The sequence below is a fragment of the Puma concolor genome, chromosome A3 (assembly GCF_028749965.1).
Source record: "Puma concolor isolate L17-30 chromosome A3, mPumCon1.1.hap2, whole genome shotgun sequence".
Taxonomy (NCBI): domain Eukaryota; kingdom Metazoa; phylum Chordata; class Mammalia; order Carnivora; family Felidae; genus Puma; species Puma concolor.
The window spans coordinates 126,821,855-126,842,826 of record NC_141669.1 but is presented as its reverse complement, the minus strand read 5'-3'; the positions used below and the strand labels follow the sequence as shown (position 1 = coordinate 126,842,826).

Below are 20,972 nucleotides of genomic sequence, written 5' to 3'. Positions count from 1 at the left end.
GAGATGAGCAAGGAACAGATCTCCCTCACAGCGCTCAATACAAACCAACCCTGTGCACCCCTCGATTTCACACTTCCTGCCTCCAGAACTATGAGATGATGAATTTCTGTTGTTTAAGCCACCCTGTGGTGACACCTTTTTACACACTCTTTAGCACATTAATACAGATGGTTAGATGGCAGAAAGAATGGTTTGAGGACAGAAGTCACTGAGACATTAAGGAAATTTTTGGAAAGAAAGTCCCTTAACATCAAAAATAAAATTTCCTGGGGCGCCTGGGTGCCTCAGTCGGTTGAGCATCTGACTTTGGCTCAGGTCATGATCTCGCAGCTCGTGAGTTCAAGCCCCGCTTCAGGCTCTGTGCTGACAGTTCAGATCCTGTGTCCCCCCCCCCCCCCCCCCGCTCTCTCTACCCTTCCCCTGCTCTCTCGCTCTCTCAAAAATAAATACACATTAAATAAATAAGAATTTAAAAAATTCCCTATAAACCCGTACCTATAAGTGATGAACATTTAATATTTTCATTTCTGGTACTTATTTCCATGAGAGTTTGTGTGTGTGTTTATTCTATTTTCTCTCTTTACACAGAGATACACATTTGAAATTCAAATTAATAGGCCAAGAATGCCTTGATATTTCTCTTTGATTTTGTGTATCTTTCATACATAGAATGGAAATATCATCCATTTTACTTCTGCATAGAAAAATTACGTAGATGCACAAGGGAAAGTCCCTCTTCCTCCTAAATAATCTCATCTCCTGTGGATTACCATTGTTAATTTGGGAGCATATCTTTCTAAATGTTATCTAAGTTAATACCTACTTAAATGTGCATATCTTTATCCAAAAGTGTATATGTAAAAGATAAAATTATGCTTTTTATATTTGTTTGCCTATTGTCGTATTTAAGAGTATACCATACTTTTTATTATTATTATTGCTACACTCCCATAGATTTTCTTTCAGCGTGAATTCCTGGATAGATGTTTGAATTCTACCACGCTTTCACACATTCAAAATATTTGTATGGCTCCACCAAAGTAGGTGAAGGCTTCACTGTATGGCTACATTCTTCTGATTGCTCCCCTATAAAGAAGAATTTATCACATTTAGAATGTTCGTAGGGTCATTCCCGTGTGTTTTTTCTGATGCTCAGTGGGAAAAACAGTAGAAAGAATAAGATAAACGGCTTAAAGAAGAAGAAAAGTTTAGGAGGAAGATAAAGATTTTGGAATCATTCACGTTTGGGTGGACATTTCCGAGGCTGTAATCTTCGCTTCTCAGCTATAGTCTTCGACGAAGTTAATAAGCAACTTTTCTCCTTGTATTAATAGTTAATAAGCGATCAGCCGAGCCCGGTAATCAAAGTCGACCTTCCTGGAGAAATCCTTCAGCTTGGGGCGGGGGGTAGGGCGCGCGCGGGGCGGGGCCGCGGTGCCTTATGGGGACTGTAGTTCGGAAGCCGACAATCGCCCCTTAGGTAAGCCTGGGAAGGGCCGCCCGGAGGCTTCTTCTGCGCATGTACAGATCCTGGTGCTCTACCTGGGCCCTCCTTCCGGTTCTTCAGGTCCTTCCGGGGGCGGGTCGTGCCGGCTCCGAGCTGGTCGGGTTCCGCTGTTCGCTGTACTTGATGCGAAGTGGAAGCGAAGCAGGTGCACCGGGGAGCTGCGGGAAGGGCTGGCGGGGGCCTCCGGACCCTCGGGGGTCGCAGAGAAGGAGGGGCGGGGCTGACCTCGGTCCGACGAGGGGGGACGCGCCCTTCCCCCCCCCCCCCCCCCCCGCCTCGCTCGGCAGGGAGGCCCCGAAGCGGGTTTCCAGTGGTCCAGGAGACGGGCGGCGAGAGCCTGGCTGAGCCCCTGACCCCAGGCCTCAGGGTGGGCGCTCCCTGCAGCCCTTCTTTGCCTGAAGAAGGTGCTCTGTGAGGGTGGAAGGTTTGTGCATCCAAGTGACTAAAGCCTGATTCCAGAAGTTTCTCTGATGCCCTTGGCTTTGCAGGCTGTCGGGCTAGAGGGCAGCAGGGAAGGGAACACATAATCATTATGAGAAATAAATACTGTTATTGTTAGGTTAGTTGTTTTACACTAACGATCTGTTGGGATAAAGATGCGAGCTACGGTTGAAGGGAATGGCCAGGGTGCAGAATTGACTGGACGAGTGTTCAGTGAGGAGGGACTAGAGGGTGCGGGCGGAGATGTTGGCAGCATCGCATAAGATTTTAAGAGCCTGATGTTTGGGTTCAGGTCAGGTCCTGTCACAAAACAGCATCGCATCCCAGGGCGTGTTATTTAGACCAATCCTGTTTCCTCACCTGTAAAATGGGCACAGGTCCAGCGCACCAGGCACTTGACCCTTGGGACTCCCAAGTGTAAGTTCCAGCTGCTGGAAATGTGGCTCCAAGGCCCAGGCTGACACAAAACCAGTCCAGTGAAGTAGGAAGCAGCAGGCCTCGGGAACAGAAATCACGACGGGAAGAACATATTCCTGAACTGAAACCTCTCCCTAGAATTTCAGTGTGGAGGCAGAAGAATCCTGGAAAGGAACGTGCTCAAGTTACTGGCCAGAATTTTCCCCTCTGGTGTGAGCAAAGTCTGGGCGATAACACCGTAATTGTAGCTCAGCAGAACTTTAGTTCAGCTTTCAAAAGAACGATGTGAGCTGCAATTGAAGGGAATGGGCAGGATGAGAATCTGATACGAAAAGACACTTTCCTGAAGGATTTGGGGGCTATGGGTTGAGGAAAAGGAAGGAATAGGGACCAGCTATAGCCAAGGAAATGGTTTCTCATCACTTCCCAAGCACATATGTGTCATTCCCTGTACCCTCCACTCTCTGTTTATTCTGAGCTGCTCAGACCATATTTACCACCACCCTTGGGATTCATTGAATGGCCCCCTTACAGAATCGCAGTGGAGGTAAAGAGAAGGTTTCTAAAACTCTGTAACTTTGCCTTATTTTTTCTAAGCTTATTTATTTATTTACTTTGAGAGATACAGAGAATGCAGGTGGGGCAGGGGCAGAGAAATGGGGGGAATCCCAAGCAGGCTCCACGCCACCAGCGCAGAGCCCATGTGGGGCTTGAACTGACGAAACCGTGAGATCCTGACCCGAGCCGAAATCAAGAACCAGATGCTCAAATGACTGAGCCACCCAGGCACCCCACTCTGCCTTATCTTATAAGTAGAACTCAGAAAGTAAATATCCAGTTACACAGTTTGCTGGTAACAGCCAAGAACTGAATCCATGTCTCGATTTCCAGGTCAGGGTTCTATCGTCTCCCACATTTAGGTTAAAGCAAGTTTCTCAGCAAAAGCTCCTCTTGTGAAACTTCATCTAAGAGAGGCCAGACAAAAAGGCAAACATCTGAAAACACTTGCTCTCCTTTCTGAGCTTCTGGATTCTCCGCCCTCAAGCGGCTAAAAAATATTAGTAGGAAAATAGGAAAATGACATAATTTCAACATTTCCTGTGCCAAGAAGTATTGTAATCCTAGTGTTTTTAATGCTGGAAAAGTGTTCCAAACTTTGTATATCCTAAATTTTATTGTTCCAGTTATTGCACACAGGTTCTTTTTGATTTTTTCAAAGGCTTAAATTGATGGTAATTCCATAAAAAACAACGGTTTATATTCACTCAGTAAGAAAAGTTCTCTGTGATCATTTCAGAATTATAAACAGGCAAGTGGAGGGGCGTTTGGGTGGCTCCGTCGGTTAAGCATCTGACTTCAGCTCAGGTCTTATCTCCCGGTTTGTGAGTTTGAGCCCCGCGTCCATGTCTGTGCTGACAGCTCAGAGCCTGGAGCCTGCTTCAAATTCTGTGTCTCCCTCTCCCTCACCCACTCACACTCTGTCTTTCTCTCTCAAAAATAAATAAACAGAAAAAAAAAATTTTTTTTTAAGTAAATGGACAAGTGGATAATCAGTCGCCAGATTGGTCAAAGGACCACTCTCTTGATAAGTAATCCTAAGCCGCTGAGTTACCCAGACCTCTCATGATTCCATTCCTCATTTTTCCTTACCCAGCTCTGGTATCACCACTCTTGGCCCTTTCTCAAGAGCATCCGAAAATGAACAAATCCCAGGTAAGTTGTTCAGGGCTTTACTTCCCACATTTTACAGTGGATTTCGAGGAGGCTGATAGTAATTTGTACATGCAGATGAAATAGTAGAAACGTGTAAAATAAAGCATCAGAGAAAAGTATCAGATCACCACCGGAAAGGCTGGCATAAATATACAGAAATCATATGTTCCTATGGACTTACTCAAGTTGTACCAGAAAGGCCCAGACAATATGAACTAGGTTTTACACTGGCTATTTGAATGGCTTTCTTGTCATTTTCTTAGATGGTCTCTGAATAACTGACACAGAGGCCAGTCTTGCCAAGGCAATGGGTTTTCTGTGACTTTCGTTCTCCGTTATTAGAGGGGACCGATTCATTGTCATCTGAATAGACACCATGCAGATGATTCCCTGTGATCTAGTTTTTATCCAGGGATAAAAACTAGAATAACGGATTGCATGCTCCCCAAATAGTGCCCTGTAACTATTTCTTTCAGCTTTATCTTTGAAACAGGCTTAGAGGGAACAATGCAGTGTTCTGTTCTGTGGATAAAACGTCCTCACTTGACGGTCTCATTTCAACTCACTTCATGTAGTCTTGTATCTGTTCCCACCACTCCCATGGATCTGGTCAAAGTTGGCAGTAGCCTAAATATTTTCACACCCAGTGGGTGTTTTCCAGTCCATGCTTTATTGAATCTGTTGCCTCTGACAGTTGATAATATAGATTATAATATAATCTAGTTTGGTAATTTCTAAATTATTTTAGACCCCTCCCTTAAAAGCATCTAAGAGCCACAGATTTCATGCAAATATCCAACATTGCTTATATGTGTACAGCTGATTATGCTGTGCACTTACTCCCACTTTGCATTCTACGAAAGTTGAATGGTCTTCAGAGATAATGTGATCTTTATTATTTTTTAATATTTAAACGATTTTATTTTGGGAGAGAAAGAGAATGCGTGGGGGAGGGGCAGACAGAGAGGGAGAGAGAATCCCCAGCAGGCTCTGCACGGTCAGTGCAGAGCCTGACTCGTGACTCGATCCACGAACCAGGAGGTGACCTGAGCCAAGATCAAGACTTGGACACTCGACCAACTGAGCCACCCAGGTGCCCCGATAACTCAGTCTTTAATACAGGGAAAACATTCATCCAACAGCAGTTATTTTGTGTTGACTCTCCTAAGGACCTCATCGATTGGATTTTGACCTCATCTTGATTTTATCTGCAAAGGTCCTATTTCTAAATAAGGTCACATTTGCAGGTAGCAGGGTGTGAGATAATAGAAAATACATATATTGGTTTCTGCTCCTGGTTCCTGGCACAGAGCTCCTAAACCCCTTAGAGTTTCATCGCTGACTGTGGTGTCTTTTCTTGTAATGGGGTGACTCTTGGTGGGCTCCTGGATGGGAGACAGTCACCAGAAGGACCAAGCCACGATTAGAAGCTTGAAATTTTCAGCCCACCCCCATTCTCCAGAGAGGGGAGAGGGGCTAAACATGGAGTTCACGATCCATCATGCCTACATGATGAAGCCTCTGTAACAAAAATGCCAATAGCACGGGCTTCGGAGCCCTTCCAGGTTACTGAAAGCATGGCGATGCTGGGAGAGTGGCGGCCCCAGGATGGACATGGAAGCCCTGTGCCCCTTCGCATAGCAGGTCCCACACATCTCTTCCGGTAAGATGTTCGTCCTTACCCTTTATCTCTTTTTATAATAAACTGGTGAACAGCAAGGACGCTTTCCCTGGGTTTTGTGAGCTGCTCTAACAAATTCATCAAACTCGAGAAGGGGATCATAGACCCTCTGATTTGTAGCTGAAGGGTCAACACAGATGACGACCTGGTGTCATGATTGGCGTGGGGGGGGGGTGGGCAGTCTTGTGGGACTGAACCCTTAACCTGTGGGATGTGACACCGTCTCCAAGTACATAGGATCGGAATTGAGTTACACTGCAGGATACCTGGCCCAGGTCACAGAATTGCTTGGTGTGGGAACCCCCCCCCCCCCCCACACACACACACAGCTAGTGTGGTCGTTGCGTGAGAGTAAAGGAGAAACACAGGAGGACAGAGTGTCTCTGCACATGGAGGTTAAGACTTCAGCTCAACCCACAAACATCCTGTTAGATTCCTGTTAGATTATATCTTCAGATGTGTGACAACGAAAACAAAGTAAATAAGAATTTCGTGATTAAAAGCAAAAAAAAATTTAGTTGTATACACTAGGTTAGTATTCAGATGACTTTTCAAGTTTAAGTAGAAGCCTTTAGGGACACCTGGATGGCTCAGTTGGCTAAGCGTCTGACTTCAGCTCAGGTCATGATCTCACAGTTCGTGAGTTCGAGCCCTGCCTCAGGCTCTGCGCTGCCAGTGTGGAACCTGCTTGGGATTCTGGCTCTCCCCTCTCTGCCCCTCCCCACTTGCGCTTTCTCTCGCTCTCAAAATAGATAAACTTCAAAAAAATAAATAAGCATTTATAACTTTGCTCTCCATTATTTATCACACCAACAACTCCAGTTAAACAATGTAAACATCTTATGTGATTTTAATATTAAAATTCAATTGGAAATAAGCAGAAAACAAAAATTTGTGCTGAAATTTTATAATGTCTCAAATAGCCTAACTTTTGCATGAGGACTTTCTTTTTCTTGTAAGTGAGGAATTATGGCTTCTAATTAGTGATAGCCCCCAGGAGACATGGCAGATCTAAAAAAAGTATATGAGAATTTTTGTTGAGATCGAAATTTCTGTTGAGCTTAGTGATGGCAAATTTGGAGGACAAGACTTTTCAGAAGATGTTCTGTTCTATTAAGCTTCTTTCTTTTCTTATAGACTTTAGAATTAGCAGTTTGATCCTGATAGGAGCCATGTTGGAAAGGGTAATGGATTTGAAGCACGTGAAATAGTTCGTTTAATTTTAACTCTAACCTAGAATTTTGAGAACCAAGTTTAGGAGTAAGGAGTCCACTGCACAAATTTTTTTCTCTTTATCCCAATAACCATTTCTATAGTTGTATTGATAAGTGTGGATGATTTTTTTTTTTTTTTTTTTAAGAGAGGGAGAAAACAAGTGAGCAGGGGAGGGGCAGAGGGAGGAGAGCGAGAAACGCAATAATCTACTGGTGAACAGCAAGGACACTTTTCCTGGGTTTTGTGAGCTGCTCTAATAAACTCATCAAACTCTGGAAGTGGGTCATAGGACCACACTGGGCGTGGAGCCTGACACGGGGCTCAATGGCACAACCATAAGATCACGCCCTGAGCCAAAAGTCAAGAGTTGGACACTTAACGGACTGAACCACCCAGGTGCCCTGATTCTGTACTCATTTCAAAAACTTATTTCAGGGGCGCCTGGGTGGCGCAGTCGGTTAAGCGTCCGACTTCAGCCAGGTCACGATCTCGCAGTCCGTGAGTTCGAGCCCCGCGTCGGGCTCTGGGCTGATGGCTCAGAGCCTGGAGCCTGTTCCCGATTCTGTGTCTCCCTCTCTCTCTGCCCCTCCCCCGTTCATGCTCTGTCTCTCTCTGTCCCAAAAATAAATAAACGTTGAAAAAAAAAATTAAAAAAAAAAAACTTATTTCAGTTGTAAGAGCAAAAAACAAAAAAATCTTATTTCAGTTGTATCTTCAGCTTATATATAACTTAATCTATAAAACTATAAGGGGTCTTATTTATAAAGGTAAGCCATATATATATATATATATATATATATATATCACACATACATATACACACGTGTGTGTGTGCATATATATATATACACACACATATATACACACACATATATATATGCGTACACACACAATTTTCTTAGAGATAAACACATAAGGAATAAGACGAGGAGGGGGCCACGTCTGGGGATTACACAATTTAGCTCTGTGCCAGCCACTGTAACATCTAGGAAAGCAGAAAGACATGGGAATAACAAAGAAGAAACAGGATGCGGTCTTCCTGTCACTTTCTGTGGATCGAGGCCAGTCGCTAAACAGACTTGTTAGGCCACACCTGTCCCACCTGGCTGAACAGCGCGAAGTTGCTACCAGTAATGATGGGAACCGATTCAGGGAAGTATAATTAGATTTCTGACCCAAGGCCCGAATGGATTCAGCATCATACACCCGTGTTAGCACATAACTAGAAGACTTAGTATTTATTCATTAAAGCATACAGGAAATCAACTTACTTCAAATTACAAGGCAAGTAATAGATACTCTGTGTCCTGAATCTAACTAGAATTGTTGCCATTCGTCCATCTCTTTTGGTTCTCTAGATACATCGAAGCAGTGTGTAACTACTCAGGGAGGCTGGATGTTCCAGAGTTATATCTGCTTTGACTAGAGGGAGAAGCCATTACGCCCCCAACCTTTAGATTTCTTATGTCCACTCTTAGCTTTTTAGCCTTCAAATCATGATCAGCTTGGGTGCCCGGGTGGCTCAGTCTGTTAAGCATCCGACTTCAGCTCAGATCATGATCTCACAGTCCGTGAGTTCAAGCCCCGTTTTGGGCTCTGTGCTGACAACTCAAGAGCCTGGAGCCTACTTTGAATTCTGGATCTCCCTCTCTCTCTGCCCCTCCCCTGGTCATGATCTCTCAGTCTCCCAAAAATGAATCAACACTAAAAAAACAAATTTAAATCACGATCAGCTTTTCCTTTTTCATGGTCCATTGGCAAAGTTTCTTCTTTTTTGATAGTTCTAATTCCAAAGGGAAGGCTTTCCCCTCCCCTGCCCCCTTATTTATGCTTAGATTCAGGTTGGATCATCTCCCTACAAAAGTTTACATCTTTAGAGAGCTGGCTCCATTAAAAATAGGCTTTTTATTCATCCAGTGAAAATAGATTATGAACAAGCAACAAAACCACCATTCTTTTCGCTTCACCCTTCTAGCCACCTCCTAGCCTACTTTTCATGATAGGAGAAGCCTTCTACAATTTCCTGTTTCTGGTGAACATGTGCAGCCATTTTTGCTCAAAAAAAAAAATCCAGTCAATGCAATATATAGAGTACATTTCTAATCCCATCTCCGTCTCTTCAACATACACATATTTCTGTTTCTCTGATGTTTTACACAAAAGGCTTTGAGCAAAAACCTTTTTCCACATTGACCTCTTTTGCTAGAATTGGGAATTGAACCCAAGCGTAAGTGCTTTCGAAAGGCCTCTCTGCCTCTTACAGCTGTTCAGGGTTTCTTTTTATCATGAGTTTTCTGATGTCGAGTAAGTTTGGAGTTTAAGCTAAAAGCTTTTCCACATTGGTTACATACAAAAGGTTTCTCTCCAGTATGGATTTTCATGTGTTTGTTAAGATTTGAGTTATTGTTAAAGACCTTTTGACATTCACTACATTTATAGAGTTTTTCTTTGGTATGAATGTTTTTATGCCGGTTAAAATCTGAGCAGAAGCGAAAGGTCTTTGGGCATTCAGGACACGTAAAGGGTCGCTCTTCAGAATGAGTTTTCTGATGTTTAATGACGCTTGACTGATACTTAAAGGTTTTGTCACAAACATTACACTTGTATGGCCTCTCTCCAGTATGACTTCTTTGATGTTGAGTTAGGTCTGAGAAACGGACAAAGGTCTTTTTACAACTGCTACAGATGTACTGTTTCTCTCCAGTGTGAACGTGTTGATGACGCTGCAGATCGATGAGCTGCGTAAAGGCCTTTTCACAGTTGTCACATGAAAAGGACTTCTCTCCAGTGTGAATTTTCTGATGTTTTTTAAGATTGGAGCTGCTCTTGTAGGACTTGTCACAGTCATTACATTTGTAGGGTCTCTCTCCGGTATGAACTCTCTGATGGAGGACAAACTGTGAGTATGGGCTGAAGTCCTTTTTGCAATAGTTACACGTGTAGCATTGCTTTCTCACGTGAATTTTTTGGTGCTGCATTTTTTCTGCGAAACTGTCAAAGGCCCTTCCACAAGACTTGCAGGCAAAGAGTTTCTTTTGAGAATGAGGTTTTTGGTGGAGGATCAGGTTTGGTCTCTTGCCGACGTGAAGCCTGTGGTGAACGTTAAAGGAGGAGAGAAACCTGAAGGCCTTTTGACACACACCGCACTTGTAGGGCTTCAGACTGCTGTGCGCATCCTGGTGCTGAATAAACTTGGAAGTCCTGTTAAAGGTTTTTCCGCACTGGTTACACTCCAAGTGCTTATCCAGAATAGAGAGTCTTTGAAGCGTTGTAAAGGATGAGGGATGTCTGAAGGCCTTTGCGTTTTGGCCCGGTTTGTGGGCTTTCTGTACCGTGTGAATTCTCCGATGTCCAGTAAGATGGGAGAGGTGGCTGAACGCCATGCCGCAGCCCTCACAGTCATAAGGCTGGACGAAAGTACAGAACTTTTGATATTTCGCATGGTGACAGCTCGGTCTGATGCTAGTCACAGATTCACTAAGGGCATGATAACTGGCCAGTGCTGGCTGACATGCTGTCGGGAGAACAATAGGGAAGCCGAATTAAATTCAGGCACTGCCACAAACATCAAGATCATTAGTAAGCGGGGTACGGGGAGGGAACGGCTCAGTGACTGGGGACTTCAGAGAGGTGGGAGGAGGGAGAGACCCATTCTCCAAGTAGAAGAATAATTTAAACGACCAACAGGTGGCCCGTGAAAGATTTCTGTAAACTTGAAATACTTACATTGGTGACCGTGTAAAAAAAAAAAAAAAAAAAAAAAAGGCAAGTAGTTAAAATTTTAAATACCAAATCACCAAAGCTTAAAGAATCTAAAAAGAATCACATGAAATTCTAGCGGGGAGTAAAGGTTAATTTTCATTAAGATTCTTTAAAATAGCTCTGCCATATAGATACAGCAATTTGTAAAAGTGATTATACTTTAAATATTTTCCATTAAACGATAAAATTGGGGGTCTTTATATGAATAGATATAAACCTGGCTTCTTAATTTTACTGGTGTATGATGTAGATTTTATATATTTTACTGTAGGGCAGAGTCAATATTGATTGGGCCAGTGCTCTACTTGGGTAGTTGAGTTGTATTTTTGTTACTTCAAAGAACACCAAGCACATCTTATATATCCGTCCTTGTAAAATTTTTTTGAAATGAATTCTAGGCGTAGATTCTTCAAAATGAGAGGGAGTCCCAAATTCTGATACACACACTACACTCAAGCTTTATGATGCACAAGCACATCATTTTCTAGTATCTTGATGACCCGCTGTTAAACTTAACTTTTTTGTCAGAGTGTGGGGCTAGAAGTTCTAGCTTTTGTGATAAAGAAACCTAAATTAAAATTGGTTAATTGCTAGGGAAAAATATCATTTTGAGCATTTCTGCAGAACACAGAAAGTTTTATATAGATTAATAAATATAAAAAATTTTACAGTGCCAAGATGGTGAGCTAGCATGGGTTTCTGTGATCTTCCTCATTCTAGATCTTGAGAGGTACTGAAGTGAAAATGGATGGGTACCGAGGAATAGTTTAAAACAGACAGGAGTAATATTTTCTAAAAGATAAAGGTCATTATAACGTAAGACAGGATCAGGTGAGAATTAAAAAGAACAAAGTAGGGGCACCTGGGTGGCGCAGTCGGTTAAGCGTCCGACTTCAGCCAGGTCACGATCTCGCGGTCCGTGAGTTCGAGCCCTGCATCAGGCTCTGGGCTGATGGCTCGGAGCCTGGAGCCTGTTTCCGATTCTGTGTCTCCCTCTCTCTCTGCCCCTCCCCCGTTCATGCTCTGTCTCTCTCTGTCCCAAAAATAAATAAACGTTGAAAAAAAAAAAAAAAAGAACAAAGTAGAAATAACTGGTTTGAAGGTATAAGGTTTAAATAAACTTAATAGTTCACATTTATGGCAAAATTATGCAAAGACAAAGCAGGAACATGGAGATCCTGGTTGGAGAACTTGAGGAAAAGGGCGGAAGAACTCGGAAGCTGGAATAGAAGGACTAAAAGAGAAGGATCACCATCCATTAATAGAAGTCCTCGAGAGGAAAGAAAAGAAAAAAAAAAAAAAAGGTGAGAGGATTTACCAACTTCACATGGCTGAGTACATGGGCAGCTGGAAGAGAGGAGAAAGAAGGAAGGACCAGAAAAAAAAAATATTTGAGGGAATAGACCAAAAACTTTCCCAACACAATGAAAACTATAAACCCACACATTCAAGGAGCCCCAGAGATCCAAACTTGAGAAACGTGGAGAGACACCAAGGCACATGATGATCAGATTGTTCAAGATCAGCAATAAAGAGAAAACTTTTTTGAAAAAAGAATAAAAAATACATTCTGCACATTGAACAAAGATCAGGATGATGAAGGACATCAGATTTCCCACTGGAAACACTACAGGCGAAACAATAAAAAGGGAGTAGAGCAAAAATTTTAGTATCCTGAAAACAAACAAAAAACACCCTACCAAGCCGAATTCTTGCGCCCAGCAAAAAACTTTCAAAAATGAAGGCCAGGGTGTCTGGGTGGCTGAGTTGGTTAAGCATCTGACTTCGGCTCAGATCATGATCTTGCGGTCCATGGGTTGGAGCCCCACAATGGGCTCTGTGCTGACAGCTGAGCGCCTGAAACCTGCTTTGGATTCTGTCTCTCTCTCTCTCTCTCTCTCTCTCTCTCTGCCCCTACCTTTCTTGCTCTCTGTCTCTTCCTCTCAAAATTAAACATAAGAAAAAAAAAAGGGGGCAAAAAAAAAAATTCAGAAATACAGAAGTTGAAAGATTTCCAGCAGAACTATACTACAAGCAAATGTAAAAGATTTAAATTTTTAAAAATTTTAAGGCAAAAGAAAAAGGCTACCAGGTGGAAATTTGGCTCTATACAAAGGAACAAAGAATATCAAAAATTGTAACTACATGGTAAATATGTAAGGTTTTAAAAATTACCTAAGGCTCTTTAAAAGAGTATTGGGGCACTGGGTGTCTCAGTCAGTTAAGCATCCGGCTTCGGCTCAGGGCATGATCTCCTGGTTTGTGAGTTCAAGCCCTGGGTTGGGTCTGTGCCGACAGCTTGGAGCCTGGGGCCTGCTTTGAATTCTGTGTGTGTGTGTGTCTCTCTCTGCCCCTCCCCTGCTTGCTCTCTCTCTTTCTCTCTCTCTCTAAAATAAACAAACATAAAAAAAAAAAAGTATTGGCTGATTCAACACAAACAACAGTGTGTTGTGGGGCTTGTAACAGATGGAAAAGTAAATGTGTGGCAACAGCATAAAGGCCAGGTGGAGAGAAATGGAAGAACTGGTGTATGAAAGATGATATATCCCAAACCTTAATACAATCACGAACATAAAGAGTTATAGCTAATAAGCCAACAAAGAAGATAAAGTAGAATTCTAAAAAGATAGTCGACTCAAAAGAGGGCCATAAAGGAGACAAAGGGGAATAAAGAACAGATGTGACAAATCAATAACAAGATGTGTTCAAACCTAACCATATCAATAATCATATTAAATGTAAATGGTAATAAACTAGGTTTCTCAGTCAGGGCATTATTGACAATTTGTACCAGATAATTCTTTGTTGTACAGACTGCCTTGTGCACATAGGATATTTAATAGCATTTCTGGCCTCTGCCCCCTAAATGCCAGCAGCACACTCCCATCCCCAGCTGTGACCACCAGAAAGGTCCCCAGACACTGGCAGATATCCTAAGGGGACAAAATCCCCTACACACACACACACACACACACACACACTGAGAACTACTGGTATAAATATTCCAATTAAGAAGGTAGAGATTATCAAGATTGAATAAACAACGCCAAATTATGTATTCTGTAAAGAAACTCACTAAGTATTTAAAGACACAATTAGGTTAAAAGGAAAAGGATGGAAAATATGTCCACCCTGTTACCAGTCAAAAGAAAGCTTGAGTGGCTAGTTATACTAGTAGTAGACAAAACAAATCTCCGAGCAATAAATATTTCCAGGAATAAAAGTATTCCATAGTAATAAAGTGATCAGTAGCATAGCAACCTTGAAGTTCATGCACCACAGAGCTTCAAAATACATGACAGAGAAATAGACCTCACAATTCTAGTTAGAGATCTCAATATCCTTTTCTCAGTAATTGATTAAAGAAGTAAGCAGAGTATCAGCAAATATATGATAGGTTTGAACAGCACTATCAAGCAACTAGATCTAATTGCTGTTTATGGAACATCAACCACAGCATACACTTCTCAAGCGCACAAGGAAACATTTCCCAAATTGGACCACATTCTGGCCATAAAACAAGTCTTAACTCAAGAGGATTCAAGTAATGCAAGGTAGGCTCTCTCACTCTAACAGAATTTAAAATTTAGAAAAATCCCTGCAAAATCCCTCAATATTTTCAAACTAATATACTTCTAATTATGTAAACAAGAAATGAAAAGAGAACAAGTATTTTAACTGAAGGAAAATGAAGACACAATATGTAAGAATTTGTGAGATGCTACCAAAGCAGTATTTGGGTAAAATTCATAGCACTAAGTGTCTGTATTAGGAAGAAGAAAGGTCTCAAATCAAGGACTTCAGCTTCCGCTTTAAAATTTTTTTTTATAGGAGCAAATTAAACCAAAGTAAGCAGAAAAAAAAAGGACATAAAAAAGAAGAAATCAGTGACCTAGAAAAGAAGAAACCAATGCAGACAAAAACAGTGGAACAAAAAGATGATCCAGAAAAGTGATAAACCTAGCCAGACCGATCAGGGAAAAAAGGAAGACACAAATTACCAACATCAGGAATGAAAGTGGTGACCTAACTACAGATTCTACAGCCATAAGAAGGCGAGTAAGGGAAGGGGTACCTGGGTGACTCGATACCCATAAGGTAATAACACCAGGGGCACCTGGGTGGCTCAGTTGGTTAAGTGACTTCGGCTCAGGTCACGATCTCATGGCTCGTTAGTTCAAGCCCCGCGTCGGGCTCTGTGCTGACAGCTCAGAGCCTGGAGCCTGTTTGGGATTCTCTGTCTCCCTGTCTCTGTCCCTCCTCCCGCTCATGCTGTGTCTCTCAAAAGTAAATAAACATTAAAAAAAAATTTTTTTAAACAGTATATTGCACTACAAAATAAGGCATATAGGTAGGTATATAGAGGTACACACACTACCTGCACACACATACGACATGTAAAGATCTCAGAAATAGAAATGGAAAGATAAGAGAGGACACTTTTCACAACACGTCATGTAAATTAAAATGCACTCATATATGAAACAGTATTTTATATCTGATATGTGCATAGGTAACATAGGAAATACATCAGACTGGCTGTGGGTAGAGAGAACCAGACTGGACTACAGAGGAAGGGAATATAAAATAATGGGGGATTCTCGAATAGAGCGACAGTGATCATTAGCTATCAACTGAAGAATCTGACTGAATTCTCCTTACATGATTGCCAGTCTGCCCACCACCTCACTGCCAGCCATACTGTCTAAACTGTAATACTCAAATTGGTGTGTGTGTAAGTGGTGAAAGCAAACAGGTTTGTTTTCTAAAACCACAAGTCTGAAGAGAGGAGGAAAAAATACTGTAGGAAATCTAAAAGTGACTACAACTTGATAGAAAAGTATGCAGCAGCGCAAAAGAATGAGAAGGTAAGGAAGAAAGGCAAAACACTAATGGAATAATGAGAAAGTCCAGAGAGGACCCCTCTGAATAGATGAACGAGCTTGGCGTGAGAAAGGTGTTTGGGCCAGGTCAGGAAGTTTTTAAAGAATAAGAAGGGGGCACCTGGGTGGCTCAGTCGGTTGAGCGTCCGACTTCAGCTCGGGTCATGATCTCATGGTTCGTGAGTTCGAGCCCCGCATCGGGCTCTGTGCTGACAGCTCGGAGCCTGGAGCCTGCTTCCAATTCTGTGTCTCCCTCTCTCTCTGTCCCTCTCCCCCTCACACTGTGTCTCTTTCTCTCAAAAATAAATAAACATTAAAAAAATTAAAAAAAAAAAGATTAAGAAGGCCCAGTGTTACTTGGAATTCTTGTGAACAACCTTACAAAAGCTTTGAATTTCTTCCTGGGTTCCACACCCTCTTCCCAAAATGCCTATTACAGCTTATATGCATTTTGGGATTTTATTCCACTCTTTGGATCTAATAATGTCCCAAGCCAGATCATCATCTGTTCCAGCTTTTAACTTTCTATCCCCGGACTTTCAGGAGTCTGCCTTCTGTATTGTGCCCTGAAACTTAAACACATTTCTCTTAAATCCCTAGTGAACTTGCATTCCGGCAGTTTCTACTTTCTGTTGGTGATGGGGGTGTCCTTGCTCTCCATTAGATGGCGAATTGGATTGTTTTTCTGGGGATGGTTCATCTGATTAACCTATTAGCTTAATCTAGAGATTAAAAAAAAATCCCTCTCCAGAACGCTTTCTTGGGGGAAAAAAAGGCTTTTCAGGACACTTTTCTGAGCTAAGGCATTCATTCATTCTAATTACTGATCAGTTATTTGACCAGTTCAGCTATTCATACTTCTAGCTCTTCACATGGTAATTTTAGCCTCAGGATTTTACCAGCATGCCATTTAATGTCCTGAGACTAGGGGTATAATAAAACGAGTCCAGGGAGAGTAAGAAACATGCAGGGGAAAAATAAGAGTTCTTTGGAAGCCTGTGGGGAGCTCTTCTGTCACTTCAAAGGTCCAGGTTACTCTGACCAACTAGTTGGGATATAAGCTAGAACAGTTTCCACCTGCTTGGTGCTTGTCAGTTACCTGGGCACGGAGCACCGGTCACTTCTCTCTCTACCATCAAGAGGTCTTTCCCTTGCTTCAAAGAGGATATGACTTCCGCCTTGTAAGTCCAGTGTCCTAAGAGAAACCAATGACCTTGATCATGCTGTGGTCATTACAGAATTTAGACCCACACTTTTCGGTAATAATGTATCTCCTTACCACCCTAAAAATCTCCCAGCAACCTCCAAAGTATTATTGTTTTTCTTTTTTAAAAAAGTACCACTCAGGGGCACCTGAGTGGCTCAGTCAGTTATGCGTCCAACTTCAGCTCAACTCATGATCTTGAGGGTCGAGAGTTTGAGTCCTGCTTTGGGGTGTCTGCTGTCGGCACAGGGCCTGCTTGAGATCTCCTGTCCTGCCCCGCCTCTCTCAAAAATAAACATTAAAAAAAAAAAGGACCATCTACATTTATAACAGTTCCCCAGCTGTTTCTGAGGCACGCAGTAGCCCGAGAAGCATGGTTCTTAAGGCAAGTGTGATGGTTTGGAAGATGGTGGAGAATGTGAAGCTTGGGTCATCACTAGATGAAAATGTCCTTTCCTAGCATCACAGGGCTCCAGTCCTTTGCTGAAGGAGATCAAGTTGAAATTCAGTCAAGCATTCTCAGGGGCTTTGAGATATTCACACAGAAGGAAAGATTCCACCACAGGCAGTTTTAAACCAGCAGGGAAAGATCTCCTTACCCAAAGACACAAGGTAATCACAGTTATCCAGCATCACATCCTTATACAACTGTCTCTCTTCAGGGCTCAGATAAGCCCACTGGTCCGGAGAAAAGATCACAGCCACATCTCTAAATTTCACAGACTCCTGAAATAACAGTTTATGCTTTATATGTATGCAAGCTTCCGTGTGCCTCTTGGTAGTTTTCAAGTTGGACATAAGAGGGTGACAGCATATAAGGATAGATAAGGGGACACCTGGGTGGCTCAGTCAGTGAGGCATCCAACGCTTGATTTCGGCTCAGGTCATGATCCCAGGGTTTGTGAGATGGAGCCCCGCATTGGGCTCTGTGCCGACAGCATGAAGCCTGCTTGGGATTCTCTCTACTCCCTCTCTCTGACCCTCCCCCACTCATCCTCCTTCTCTCTCTCAAAATAAACATTAAGAAAGAAAAAAGGATAGGTAAGAATGTGTGGCCGAAAGCGGTAATGGAAAGCAGAAACTGTAAAAAATATACTTTGCCCTTGTAGAGTTTGGGGAGGAAAGAATCACCCATCCTCATGAAAAAGGAACAGCTAAAGAAATATCTTTGGTGTATGTGCTGAAGTCTCAAGCCTGCCAGATTTCTGACTGGCACTTACACCGTCGACTTTCCTGATTCCCAGTCTTTCTTGCTGGGGCTGAACTACACCATCAGCCCTCCTGGGTCTCCAGCTCGCCAACTACAGATCTAGGGACTTCTCAGACTTTATAATCACATGAGTCCTTATAAGAAGTCCTGTATATCTCCTGTTGGAGAATCCTGATGAATACAATCACTTGTTAAATGTCATGCAGTGTCGATTGATAAAGATTTACAATTACAGGAGCTGAGATACCGTGGGGCACCTGCAGAAATGAAGTCAATTTGTCCTTTGAGTGAACAGACCCCTTTGGTTCTGCCATGATGGAGTAGCTGCTGGGAGTTGCCCCCTTGCCGTGAAAGAACTAAAAAGCTAGATAAATAAGCAAGTCACTATTCTTACACTCTAGAAAGTGACATATCCAAGGCTGTGACCTTTGACAGAAGAAAAGCGCATGATCCTGGCATTCTCTTGGATGGCACTGCTAGGGTCACAGTGCAGGAACATAGAACCCAAGCTGGGATCTTGCTGGATGGTGGGAGAGGATATCAGAGTTTGGAGCTTCCTTCCAACACAGCTGGGGTGTGGAGGGCAGGATGCTGGAGGGGGAGCCCTAAACACCTGTATAAGAATTTCCCTCAGGCCCTTGGTGGACATTGAAAATGTGCCTGTACAGGACCAGACTTGTGAGAACAGCTCTTGGGATACAGAGTCCGACAGAACTCTTGGAGGTCACTAACTAATCCTACTTTCTTGGGTTAGAAGGTAGGATTCCAGACTATTCCAGTGTTCAGGGAGAACAGCGTGACTGAGCATTTAGTGGAGGCCATGCACCTAGAGTTTCTGGTTTTTTTTTTTTTTTTTTTTAAGTTTATTTGCTTATTTGGAGAGTGAGAGAAAGAGCTCAAGTGAGGGAGGGACACAGAGAGAGGGAGACAAAGAATCCCAAGCAGGCTCTGCACTGTCAGACCCGAGCTCGACATGGGGCACGAACTCATGAAACCATGAGATCATAACTTGAGCCAAAACCAAGAGTCAGACACTTAACCGACTGAGCCACCCAGACACCCCCTAGATTTATATACCCAGTAAAGAGGTCCTTCGAAAATGAAGGCAGATACAAATTTATCAATTTGAATTTGAAAAGCTGAATGACCAGTAACCACAAGACAAAAAGAAACTTCTCTCCCAGAAGAAATAAGTTTTGATAAGTTTTTGTGTCTGCCTATTTCGGATTCCTAACAGGTCCCCCCAGAAAGTTACATTAAAGTCCTAATCCCTGGTACCTCAGCATGTGTCCTCACTTGAAAATAGGGCTTTCACAGAAGTAATCAAGTTAAAATGAGATTAGGGTGGGCCTTACTCCAATGGGACTTATAAAGGGGAGATTTGGACCCAGAGACAGACATGCACAGAGGGACACTGCATGATGAGACGTGGGGAGAATGTGATGTAAAGAGAAAAACGGAGATTCGGGAGAGGAGTCTACAAGCCAAGGAGCGCCCAAGATTGCCACAAAACCAGCAGAAGGTAGGGTCGAGGCCTGGAACAGATTCTCCCTTACAGCCCAAGCAGCAAAATGTTTTCAGGCCCTGTAAATTCGTATTTTAGGAAGGAAATCAGAAGAAAGCGATTCACCTGTGATATCACCTTGAGAAACGAAAGAGCCATTTTTCTTTCTTCCTCCTCCTCCTCTTGGGAGAAAGCAGACTCCTGGGAAGCCACACCTTCAAATCGAGGGCAGAAGCATGTGAAGCCAGGCACCCCAACCTCCATCCCCACCCCAAATCACTACCAACTCAACCACACAGAGGAAAACAGGAATACACAACAGCCTCCCAACCTTGACCTGCAGGCTCCCCTACAAGGGCCCCACAAGGAGCCCACACGTGATGCTGCAGCAGCTGCGATTTGGGGGCACATGGGGCCTCCCCCCATGTTCCAAAATGTGTAGCTCTGCTTTCCAGATCTACCCTGAACAAAGCTCCCTCTACGTCCCAGTGGAACAGAGCATGAACTCACCCTCCTCGGAGAGGTCAGCTCCAACACGGTCAGCAAGCCCGGCACGCACCTGAGCCTGCTTATGTAGAGCCCGGGTCATCGCACCCAGAAACTTCTCATTTGCCAATCAAGGCCAGTAACTGCCCACAGGGCTCTCAGTCCTAATGGCCCCAACTATAGTATGAATAAGAAGGAGCAGGGAACACAGGAGTGTCTGGTCAAGGTCTAGGCTGAAAATTCCCAAGTGCTCTTTGTTCGTGCCTACTGTGTACCCCAATCATGATGTCATACAACACACACCACAGAAGGGCTGTGACACACTTCCCACTTAAAGCTTTGAGATGGGGGGGATCTCACCTGATGCCCTCTATGTGAAGCAGCTGCACGGAGAAGAAGCAGTGAGGTGCCTTCAGTGGGGTGATGGTGTAAAAAGGCACCTCCTCTTTCCCTTGGCCCATCGGTGACTTGGGGGGCATGCGGTAGGTGCTTTTTGCCCCAGCAGGGGTTGTGAATGATGGGAGGGTATGGTAGGCAGAATAATGACCCCACCACCAGCACCCCAAGAGGATCACATCCTAATTCCCAAAACCTGTGACTATGTTACCTTACATAGCAAAGGGACTTCACAGGTGTGATTAAGTTAAGGTTCCTGAGATGGGGAGAGTATCCTAGAATGTCCAGGTGGGCCTGATGTAATCAAAAGGGCCCTTATAATAAGGAGGCAGGGGCATCAGCTGATGAGAGGGGGATCAAGAGTTAAGGAAGGGCAAGCAACCTCTAGATGCTAGAAGAGATGGGGAAATGGGTCCTCCCTCGAGCCTCCAGAAGGAACGCAGTCTTGCCAGTAGCTCGATTTTAGCCCCGTGAGACCCATTTTGGACGTCTGGCCTCCAGAACTGTAAGGTAATCAATTTGTGTTGTGTCAAGCTGTACTCTGTGTTTGTGA

At 43.3% G+C, this 20,972-nt stretch overlaps 1 protein-coding gene and 1 long non-coding RNA gene across 2 annotated transcripts in view; one reads left to right on the top strand and one right to left on the bottom strand.

The window, feature by feature from the left end:
* Window positions 1–1,554: 1,554 nt before the first annotated feature.
* LOC147582771 (uncharacterized) overlaps window positions 1,555–20,972 on the top strand; it is a 44,974-nt gene continuing 25,556 nt past the window's right edge. The window contains exons 1-2 of the long non-coding RNA XR_015249498.1: window positions 1,555–1,652; window positions 4,020–4,078. This is a non-coding gene — a long non-coding RNA (uncharacterized LOC147582771). The remainder of the gene's footprint in view (window positions 1,653–4,019; window positions 4,079–20,972) is intronic.
* LOC147582772 (uncharacterized) lies at window positions 9,220–20,484 on the bottom strand. The gene is made up of 3 exons (XM_086699883.1): window positions 20,384–20,484; window positions 18,460–18,602; window positions 9,220–10,488 (listed from the first exon to the last, which is right to left on the bottom strand). The coding sequence occupies exons 1-3, from the start codon at window positions 20,482–20,484 to the stop codon at window positions 9,242–9,244; spliced, it is 1,491 nt and encodes a 496-aa protein (XP_086556009.1). The 3' UTR covers window positions 9,220–9,241.

What these genes read in the sequence shown, in the direction of transcription:
- LOC147582772 (XM_086699883.1), bottom strand. Translation starts at nt 20,484, where the DNA reads ATGGGCCAAGGGAAAGAGGAGGTGCCTTTTTACACCATCACCCCACTG. An exon ending in CTTCACATAGAGGGCATCAG is followed by an intron (nt 18,603 to 20,383) that starts GTGAGATCCCCC and finishes TCCACACCCCAG; the next exon opens with CTGTGTTGGAAGGAAGCTCC. An exon ending in GCGCTTTTCTTCTGTCAAAG is followed by an intron (nt 10,489 to 18,459) that starts GTCACAGCCTTG and finishes TTCTCCCGACAG; the next exon opens with CATGTCAGCCAGCACTGGCC.